The sequence below is a fragment of the Pseudophryne corroboree genome, chromosome 10 (assembly GCF_028390025.1).
Source record: "Pseudophryne corroboree isolate aPseCor3 chromosome 10, aPseCor3.hap2, whole genome shotgun sequence".
Taxonomy (NCBI): Eukaryota; Metazoa; Chordata; class Amphibia; order Anura; family Myobatrachidae; genus Pseudophryne; species Pseudophryne corroboree.
Genome location: NC_086453.1, coordinates 325,414,661 through 325,426,050, shown reverse-complemented (window position 1 = coordinate 325,426,050; position 11,390 = coordinate 325,414,661). Strand labels below are relative to the sequence as shown.

The 11,390-nt window shown below is 47.3% G+C and overlaps 1 protein-coding gene across 1 annotated transcript in view; it reads left to right on the top strand.

Annotated features, from left to right (window-relative positions):
- Positions 1-286: 286 nt before the first annotated feature.
- Positions 287-11,390, top strand: part of SLC45A1 (solute carrier family 45 member 1) — a 40,900-nt gene continuing 29,796 nt past the window's right edge. Inside the window, exons 1-2 of the mRNA XM_063943556.1 lie at positions 287-514; positions 10,839-11,252. Of these exons, the coding sequence (XP_063799626.1) occupies positions 10,859-11,252 (394 nt within the window). The 5' untranslated portion in view covers positions 287-514; positions 10,839-10,858. The remainder of the gene's footprint in view (positions 515-10,838; positions 11,253-11,390) is intronic.

Genomic DNA, 11,390 nt, shown 5'->3' with positions numbered 1-11,390 from the left:
CCTTACGGAGTTCCCAGCATCCACTAGGACGTCAGAGAAAAAGCAATTCTAAAAATAAAAAATAAAAAAACACGTTTCTACCTGTTCTCAATTAAAAAATACATAAAATATGATATTTATCCATCTGTGCTAGAATGTGTGTATTGCCATCCATGCAGCATTGTTCTATATGTCCCCGGTTGTGGTGACTAGGATGCTATCCTCTTTGCATTAAACCTTCTCTCTTTCCAGGTTGATAGCTGCACTGTCCTGCACCAACCAGAAGTCCTCCCCCGTGCAAGGTGCGCAGAACAATAGGAGACAGCAGGAGACAGGCATCAGACTGGAGACGGAGAGAGAGGAGCAGCGGCTGATGTCAGAGCGCACACACCTCCCCCCTCCTCCACACAGCCAGAAGGAAGACTCCTTGGGTACAGGGAGGGTGGATGCAGCAGAGGCAGCCTGGGGATCCCTGTCCCTCCTTATCCATGCTGCTGCAACCCAGCCTCGGAAAAGAATGTCTTTAAAACCACAGGTAACCCCCAGCTGCCTCTATCCCAGCTTCCTGCAGACCTTACCACTCTATTATTTCTATCATTTTATTCTGATATTGCAATGTGCTGTTATTCCAGAATTTGATGGATGGGTTCCTTTTGTTCTACTTTTATTATATTACAATGGTTATTTAACTTGTGCTGCATTGCCGTAGAATACAATAAAAAAATAAGTAACGTTTGACGATTTCATTGGACAGTGAGAGAAGATCTGGGCAGAGATTCCGGCTGGTACTGTGCATGGTGTGATACAGTGAGGAGATGTACGTAGAGTCACTCTCCAGCTAATGCTATGTGGGGTTACACAGTGATACATGTGCTGCACTTATGTGACATACACCAGAGCCGGTAACATCAGTCTGACACAGGTTTTACATCAGGAAATCTTATGTGACCCGGTATCGTTATGGCAGAGATAGTGATATATTTATTATCAGTTCTTGATTTTGTTTTTTCTAGTGTTGATTTAAAACATTTATTGTATCTATTGCCTGTGTTCTTTCTATTCCTTATATTTAGGAGATATCATCCTATATTAATGCAAATCCCATCATCACTTTATATTTTTAATCTTAATTACTTATAATTAATTACAAAACAGCACTACAACTGTAATGGGGATCTTCTTGTAAACGTATTAAATGCACTGACTATATGTATAAAAGACAGATTACTGCAGAATATATCAGACAGACGGGTGAATATAAGTTTGCAGCATTTTCTACAGTGAAATACTGGTAGGGCCCCTGAACCGTTCCCCAAAGTACTTTCCCCGTTCCCCGCTTTAATGCACAATATTTCTATTTACACACAGTGTATGTTTGATTTTGGGATACTCGGCGTTCATATGAAATATGTTTCTGGAAAGGGCTGTTCGGTTTCCTGACAATTATCCCTGCTAGGTAAGCGAGTCTGTGTTCCCATGATATAGCTCATCGCCTGGCCTAGCCTCATGGTTCTGTGCTGACTCAGCTGTTGGCTGACAGTGATTCTATCTCCGTGGCCCGATCATATTCAGCTTCCATTTGTAGTAATTAACACTTCCAGGCAGTAGGTTTCCTACAGCTATGATGAAATGTATCTGATCGTATTAGAAAACAAAAACATTTTAACACATAAAAATTATAATAAACTAGCAAAGGTGACCGGTTTGATGTCCGTGGCATAAAAGTGTGGACGTGGGTTTAGACATGTTCATGAGGCTGGGAGAGAAGCTAGATAATTACATACCATGCCTGTTACATGGCACAGAGCAGGTGGCCGGCGGCGGGTAACAGTTATCACATTCCCAGCTCCCAACATGTATTTATTCCATTTCCATCTCCAATCTCCCACTGATCCCATTCCCATCTCCACTGATCCCATTCCCATCTCCACTGATCCCATTCCCATCTCCACTTTCCCATTCCCATCTCAACTCATCCCATTCCCATCTCCACTGATCCCATTACCATCTCCACTGATCCCATTACCATCTCCACTGATCCCATTCCCATCTCCACTAATCCCATTCCCAGTTCCCAACACCCACTTATCCCTTTTCCATCTCTCATTCCCTTCTCACACTGATACCATTCTCAGCTCCCAACATAGTTCCCAACATGGGAGGTCATTCCGAGTTGTTCGCTAGTTGCCGATTTTCACTATACTGCGATTAGTCGCTTACTGCACATGCGCAAGGTTCGCAGAGCGCATGCGCTTAGTTATTTTACACAATAATTAGGTATTTTACTCACGGCATAATGAAGCTTTTTCATCGCTGTGCTGATCGGAGTGTGATTGACAGGAAGTGGGTGTTTCTGGGCGGAAACTGGCCGTTTTATGGGAGTGTGCGGAAAAACGCTGGCGATCGAGTTGCAAAACGCAGGAGTGGCTGGAGAAACGGGGGAGTGGTTGGGCAAACGCTGGGTGTGTTTGTGACGTCAAACCAGAAACGAAAAGGACTGAGCTGGTCGCAATGGCTGAGTAAGTCTGGAGCTACTCAGAAACTGCTAAGAAATTTCTATTTGCAATTCTGCTAATCTTTCGTTCGCAATTCTGCTAAGCTAAGATACACTCCCAGAGGGCGGCGGCTTAGCGTGTGCAATGCTGCTAAAAGCAGCTAGCGAGCGAACAACTCGGAATCACCCCCATGGACTGATCCCATTCACATCTCCAATCAAACACTGCTCCTATTCCCAGCTCCCAACATGCACTTATCGGATTCCCAGCTTCCATCTTGCACTGATCCCATTCCCAGTTACCAACATGCACTGATCCCATTCCCATCTCACACTGCTCCTATTCCCAGCTCCCAACATGCACTTACCCAATTACCAGCTTCCATATTGCACTGATCCCATTCCCAGTTACCAACATGCACTGATCCCATTCCCATCTCACACTGGTATCCGGACTCCAGGTCGACAGCACAAAGGTCGACACACTTTAGGTCGACGCCAATTGGTCGACACGCCTTAGGTCGACATGGACAAGATGTCGACATGGTCAAAAGGTCGCCAGGAACAAGGTCGACATGGAAAAAGGTCGACATGAGTTTTTCCCGATTTTTTTCTTTTTTTGAACCTTTTCATACTTAACGATCCACGTGGACTACGATTGGAACGGTAAAGTGTGCCGAGCGAAGCGGTAGCGGAGCGAAGGCACCATGCCCGAAGCATGGCGAGCGAAGCGAGCCATGCGAGGGGACGCGGTGCACTAATTCGGGTTCCCGGTCACTCTACGAAGAAAACGACACCAAAAAAACATAAAAAACTCATGTCGACCTTTTGTCCATGTCGACCTTGTTCCTGTCGACCTTTTGACCATGTCGACCTTTTGTCCATGTCGACCTAAGGTGTGTCGACCAATTGGCGTCGACCTAAAGTGTGTCGACCTTTGTGCTGTCGACCCTGAGTCCCAGACCCCTCACACTGCTCCTATTCCCAGCTCCCAACATGCACTTATCCATTACCAGTTTCCAACATACACTGATTCCATTCCCAGTTACCAACATGCACTGATCCCATTCCCATCTCCCAGCTCCCACTGATCCCATTCCCATCTCCCACTGATCCCATTCCCATCTCCCAGCTCCCACAGATCCCATTTCCAGCTACCAACATGCACTTATTCCATTCCCAGCTCCCAACCTGCACTTATCCCATTCCCAGCTCCCACTGATCCCATTCCCAGCTACCAACATACACTTATCCCATTTCCAGCTCCCAACATACTCTTATCCTATCCCCAGCTTCCCTCTTGCAAGGATTCCATTCACATTTATCACTGATCCCATTCCCATCTTGTGCTGAACCCATTCCCATCTCCCATTGGTCCCATTCCCAGCTCCCAACATGTATTTATTCCATTTCCAGCTCCCATCTTGCTCTCATCCAATTACCAGCTCCCAACATGCACTGATCCTATTCCTATCTCACACTGATTCCATTCCCATCTCCCACTGATCCTATTCCCACCATGCACTTATACCATTCCTAGCTCCCAACATGCACTAATCACATTACAAACTCTTAATATGCACTGATCCCATCACCAGCTCCCAACATGCACTGATCCCATTGCCAGCTATCAACATGGACTTATACCATTCCTAGCTCCTAAAATACACTGATCACATTCCCAGCTCTCAATACACTCCGATCCAATTCCCTGCTCCCAACATGCACTTATCCAATTCCCAGAACCCAACATGCATTTACTGTATTCCATTTTTCAGTTAATGCCAGCTATGTACTTATTTCCAGCTCTGATCTCACACTGATCCCATTCTCATCTCACGCTGTTCCTATTCCTAGCTCACACTGATCCCCATCCCAGCTCCCACCATGCACTGGTCCCATTTCCAGCTCCCACCATGAACTTACCATTCCTAGCTCCCAAAATGCACTGATCCCATTCTCAGCTCCCAACATGCACTTATCCCATTCCCAGATCCCAACATGCACTTACCCCATTCCCAGATCCCAACATGCACTTACCCCATTCCCAGCTCCCTACATGCTGGATTGGGGGAGAGAATACTCCCACCTCCTCTTTTCTCGGCAACCTAGTATTAATACACTACGTCTTGACCCATGGATGGTCTCAATGCGCGTGTGTGAGATCTTGCATAAAACGTAAGATCTCATTTGCAGACAGACAGACAGACACTCTTCCATATATATGCTTCTGCCCAATTCTGCATGGCCCGCACTTTCATCAAACATTCTTCAAAGGAAGAGAAGTATTAGAACACGAGGACATGCACTGAAACTGGAGGGAGGGAGGTTCAAGAGAAATTTGAGGTAAAATGACTTAATGAAAAGGGTAGTGGACAAGTGGAATAGCCTCCCATCACAGTTGGTAGAGACTAATACAGTAGAGGAATTTAAACATTCATGGGATAGACATAAGGATATCTTTACAAAGAAATAAGATTCAAATAGGGTTTGAGGTAACAATATGGTTAAAAAAGGGGCATTCTAGATGGGCCAGGGGGTTCTTATTTGCCGTCTGAGGTAGGAGAGTGGGGTGAGCAACCTGTTGACAGTTGACAAGGTTACAGTATGTGATGGAAGGGTACACTTTGATGAACAGGTGGGTTTTCATTGTACATTTAAAGCTATGCAAGGTTGGGGAGAGCCTGATCGAGTGAGGGGGCTCGTTCCAGTGAAGGGGGGAGCCGCACAGGCAAAATCTTGGAGTCGAGTGTGAGATGCATTAACTATGGTAGAGGAAAGGTGATGGTCACTGGCCGACCAGAGAGGTGTGAAGGAGTACGAGATGAGGTTGGAGATGTAGGGAGCAGCAGAGTTAGCGAGTGCCGTCTATGTGAGGGTGATGAGCTTGAAGAGGATTTTTAAAGGAAAGGGATTCAGTGCAGGTTTTGGCAGAGAGGAGTGGAGGTTGTGGAACAACGGGAGAGGAACATAAATCTAGCTGCAGTGTTGAGAGCAGATTGGAGGGGAGCAAGATGGGAACGTGGGAGGCTAGTGAGGAGAAGGTAGCAAGAGTTGAGCTGAGAAATGATTAGTGAGTGGACGATCAGTTTGGTAGCATTCTGGAAGAGAAACTGCCTGATGCGAAAGATGTTGAGTAGCTGGAACCAACAGGATTGAGACAGAGATTGGATGTCTGGGACGAAGCAGAGAGTGGAGTCAAGGGTGAAATCCAAGAAGCTGAGTTGGGGAACAGGGCAGATGATGGTGTGGTAAACAGTAATAAAGAGATTGGGGGACTGGAGACTCTGTTAGGGGGTAAGATGATGAGTTCAGTTTTGTCCATGTTGAGCTTCATAGAGCACTTGGACATCCAGGAGGAGATGGCAGAGAGTTAGCTGGATACTCAAGAGAGGATAGCAGGGGAGAGGTTAGGAGAGGAGAGGTATACTTGCATAGCATGGGCATAGAGATGGTATTGGAAGGTGATGGAACTGATTAGTTCTCCCAGGGAAGAGGAGTACAAGAAGAAGAGCAGGGGGCCCAGGAACAGAACTCTGTGGGACGCCAATGGGAAGGATGAAAGGGAGTGAGGTGAGGTTGGAGGCAGACACAGAGAATGAGCGGTTGGTGAGATAAGGGGTTAACCAAGCATGGACAGTGCTAGAGAGGCCAATTGTCTGAAGGGTGCAGTAGAGGAAAGTATAATACACAGTTTCGAAGGCTGCAGAGAGGTCCAGAGAGGATGAGCAGAGAGAAGTGGCCCCTGGTGTTGGCCGAAAGAAATTAATTGGTGACTTTGACAAGGGCAGTTTCAGTGGTGTCAAGCGGGCGAAAGCCAGATAGGAGAGGATCAAGGATGCAGTTGTCAGAGAGGTAGCTGGTGAGATGGTTGTAGACAAGCCACTCAAGTGGTTTGGAGGCGAAAGGGAGAAGATAAATTGGGTGGTAGATAGTGGGTGAGGACTGGTCGAGGTTGGGTTTTCCTCTTACGTCCTAGAGGATACTGGGGATCCATTTAGTACCATGGGGTATAGACGGGTCCACTAGGAGCCATGGGCACTTTGATAATTTGATAGTGTGGGCTGGCTCCTCCCTCTATGCCCCTCCTACCAGACTCAGTTTAGAAAATGTGCCCGGAGGAGCCGGTCACGCTTATGGAAGCTACTGAAGAGTTTTCTGCATTTATTTTTTCTGTTTGTTATTTTCTGGCAGGACTGGATGGCACCAGCCTGCCTGCTTCGTGGGACATTGGGGGGACGGGGGGGGGGGGAGGTCCACAGCGAGCGTACATTCCCGCAGCACGCCACCACCCCTAACAGAGCCAGAAGAAAGAAGAGTGGTGAGTACTAAGCCGGCGTCCTGGTTAGCGGATCACCCGCCATTATGGCGGCATGAGGGTACGGAGACGCGCGACTTCTAATCAGGGCGGACTGCGTCTCCAGACTCAGTACACAACTGGGTCTCAGTACACTGTACACAGTACCCACACTGGCAACCAAAGCCTTAAAACGGTTTTGTCTCCATTTTAAGCACAAATTACCTCAGCCAGTTCAAGGGGCGGGGCTTCACTATGAGAGGATCCAGCAGCTCACCAGCGCCATTTTCCCTCTGCAGTGGACACAGATGCTGACTGACAGGGATGCACAGCTTCTCCTGTGTGACTCCAGATTACCTCCGTGGTACCAGGGGGTCATAGTAGGGGGTGAGCGATTATTAGTGTACTAAATCCCCAATCTGTATACTTAGTCTGCGACCCAGCTAAGCTTGGCACAAGTGATAAGGGCACGGTGTACTGGCTCCAAATACCTCTGTGTCTCCCTGGAAGGGCTCTTTGTGGGTTAATTGTGGTTTTAACCTTTCCTGTGTGTTTGTGCTGTGACATTTACAATATGTCCGGCAAAGAGTGTGTTTCATGTACGGCAGAGTGTTCCTCTTCCCCAGGGAGCTCACTACTATGTACTCAGTGTAGTGCACCTTCTTAGGCTAGCGGGGCTGAACCAGTGTGGCTGGATTCCCTCAAAGGAATTATTTCTAATATCTCTAATAAATTGCCCCGCAATGAGAAAGAGACGCAATACTTAAGACAGTCTGTGGATGAGATTATGAACAGAGACTTAGTCCCCAAACAAGCATCTCAGTCCCTTGCCATTTGTCCACAAAAACAAACTCTGGCCCATATCCTGCAGTCTGACTCTGACACTGAGGGGTCATACATGAAGGAGGGGGAGGTGGATTCAGAAGGGGGTGACGCTGCTCTGTCACAGGGAATACAGCTATCAGGGAAGTGCTACAAATTCCTGATAAAGTGACAGAGGAGTGTGAGGAATCTTATTTTAATGTAAAAAAGAAGTCCTCAGTCACTTTTCCTGTGTCAAAGGAACTGAAAAACCGTGGGTTAATCCTGATAAGAAATTTTCATATCCCTAAAATATTACTCCTATCTTTTCCTTTTCCTCCTGTGGATAGGAAAAAATGGGAAAGTCCACCGATAGTGGATGCATCCGTATCCAGGTTGTTCATATCCAGGTTGTCACCCGTCCCTGGTGCAGCCTCCCTGAAAGACACAGCTGATCATAAGATTGAGACTACACTCAAATCCTTGTACATAGCTGCTGGGGTGGTCCAGAGACCCACTATAGCATGTGCGTGGATTACTAAAGCCATTGCTGAATGGTCAGGTAGCCTTATTGAGGGGTTGGATTCATTATCTAGGGGGGAGAGTGTGTTGCTCCTGCAGCATATACAGGATTCTGCGAACTTTATGGTGCAAGCCATAAAGGAAGTAGGTTTGCTTAATGCACGCACTACTTCTAAGGCAGTATCAGCATGCAGGGGCTTATGGTTACGCCTGTGGACTGCGGACGCGGACTCCAGGAAAGGCGTGGAAGGCCTACCCTTCACAGGTGAGGCCTTATTTGGAGATGTACTGGACAAATAGATCCCCAAAGCTACTGAGGGTAAGTCCACATATCTTCCTTCTGCAGCTCCCCCAACCAGGAAGACCTACTCAGGACCTACCCTACAGTTCTTTCGGACTGCCAAGTTTAAGAGCAAAGTCTAGGATCTTCTACTGCCAACAGAGGCGCTATAGGTAAACCACGCAAGCCAGCAACTGCCGGTTCTCAGGAACAGTGCTCCAGTTCTGCTTCCTCAAAGCATTCTGCATGACGGTGGACCGCGTGGTATGGAGAACTGGCAGGTGGGAGCCCGACTAAGAAATTTCAGTCACATCTGGACAGCATCATGCCAGGATCTCTTGGTCATAGATCTTATTTCCCAGGGCTACAGACTGGAGTTCCAGGAGCTCCCACCTCACAGATTCTTCAAATCAGGCTTACCAGCTTCACAAGAGGCAAGTATAACCTTACAGGATGCCATTTAAAGACTGGTACAGATTCAGGTCATTGTTCCAGTTCCACCTCATCTGCAAAACAAGGGGTACTATTCCAACTTGTTTGTAGTACCGAAACCGGAAGGTTCGGTGAAACCGATTTTGAATCTAAAATCGTTGAACCCGTACTTACGAGTGTATTTCAAGTTGGAGTCTCTGAGGGCGGTGATCTCAGGTCTGGAGGAGGGGGAATTCCTAATGTCTCTGGATATCAAGGATGCGTACCTTCACATTCCGATCTGGACGCCTCACCAGGCTTACCTATGCTATGCACTACAGGACTGTCACTACCAGTTCCAGGCCCTGCCATTTGGTCTCTCCACGGCACCAAGGGTGTTCACCAAGGTGATGGCAGAGATTGCCGGTTCCTAAATCTGTACAGGCCCATTCGACTAGGTCGGTGGGTTCTTCTTGGGCAGCTGCCCACAGTGTCTTGGCCTTACTCAGGCACAAAGTATGTCCGTCTACTCAGGCACAGTTTCCTAGACTGAGTCTGGTAGGAGGGGCATAGAGGGTGGAGACAGATCACACTATCAAATTCTTAAAGTGCCCATGGCTCCTAGTGGACCCATCTATACAGTAGCGAATCTTGCCACGGGCAAGCAGGACTTTTGCCCGGGGCGCCGCCTTCCGGAGGGCGCAGGGCGCCATCCAGAGGGCGCCGCACCAGGGAAAGATCCGCTGCTGCTGTGTGACCCCCGCTGCCCCCCTGCTGGCGCTGGCCGCTGCCCCCCTGCTGCCGCTGGGAAGGAAAACTAGACGCGTACGCGTCTAGTTTCCCTTCGTGGAGAGGTCCTTTACTGTGCGATGCGTGATGACGTCATCGCGCACCGCACAGCAAAGGTCCTCTCCACGAAGGGAAACTAGACGCGTGGAGAGAACCTTTGCTGTGCGGTGCGCGATGACGTCAACGCGCACCGCACATCATTTCAGTCTGTACAGGGGGCGTAAATGACCACGCCCCCTGTACGAAGCCACACCCCCTAATGCCGCCCCGGGCGCCAGAAGCCCCGGAACCGGCCCTGCATCTATACCACATGGTACTAAATGGATCCCCCATATCCTCTACGGACTACGAGAAAAGGATTTACCGGTAGGTAATTAAAATCCTATTTTCTCTTCTGCGCACAAGCTGTCTGAGCATGGACCATCCTCACTGCCGAACCCCTCAGTGGGCTCATCCTTTGTAGTTCTGCCACTGGATAGAACAAGCACTGAAAGAAAGTCACGTTTTTATTTAATTCTTATAGCTTTTATCATACACAATGCCAACTAATTTGAGAGATTGTTGAACAGATGTCCACATAGAATACTAATGTTTTGTGTTTTAGATATCAGTTACTTGAACTTGTGTAATAAGGATTTTGACTTGTTAAGTTTAATTTAACTTTAAGTAGTTTCCACTCCTAGTGCCTTAATCTGCATGTGTCTCCCTGCAAACACATGTATTTCTCAGTTCTGTGCTTTTCATCCATGCATTTATCAGATAGTGTTGTATACTTCCATGGCCCAAGAATCGTGTTGTCCTACTCCAGTCCTCAGCGACCCCTAACAGTGCATCTTTAACATATCTCGTCGGTATCTCACAACTGATCCACCTGTGGATCTTTTTCAATGTCTCAGCCAGTAATAGCTACACCTGTGCACCCACTAGGAGGTATGTAAAGCATGCACTGTTTGGGGTCCCTGAGGATTGGATTTGGGAAACACTGCCACAGAATATGGCACAGCTCTGGTATGCTCTGCTCACTGAATGAAATCTCAAAGAGCAGCCCTGTGTCATTTTCCATAGCAACAAATAGAACTCTGATGATATAAAGGCATGGCAAAAATGCAGTGAAGCTAGAAAGAAAAAGCAACGTGTTTAGTAAAAGTTCTTTGAGGGCAAGAACAAAACAATAAACAGCCTCTAGAGGCTGGAAAATCCTTTAGTTGTCTCCTAAATACTGTAATAATCACAAATATTTTAAGTAACTAGGTTTTTCTTTACAGAAGTAAAGTGTCCGCTCACCATGTCGTCAACCGTAACGTCGCAGTCAGCTGACCCCGCTCTTCCAAACATGGTCTCCCAAGAATTCTGGAGGTCACAGGTGTGTGGCTACACTTCATCCGTAACGGGTCATATCAGCCATCGTGCCAACAATTTCAAAAGACATCCAAAGAGAAGAAAACGAATCCGCCCGTCACCTCCTCCGCCCCCAAACACCCCGTGCCCGCTTGATCTGATTGATTTTGTGGACCTTCATCCTCGAAGATCTTTTACAGAACTCATGTTTAATGGGTGCATATTATTCGGAATAGAGTTCTGTTATGCAATGGAAACGGCTTACGTCACCCCGGTTCTACTCCAAATGGGTCTTCCGGATGAGTTCTATAGTATGGTGTGGTTTATCAGCCCTATTTTGGGTAATTATTATTTTTACTTGACATTTTCATAGAAATCGTGAAACAAGCTTAAAGTGCACCTGTCATCTCTACACAGCGGAGGCAGCCATTGTGTGTCCTGCTCCAAATCGTAGAATACAGCCTATGAATTTAATAAGA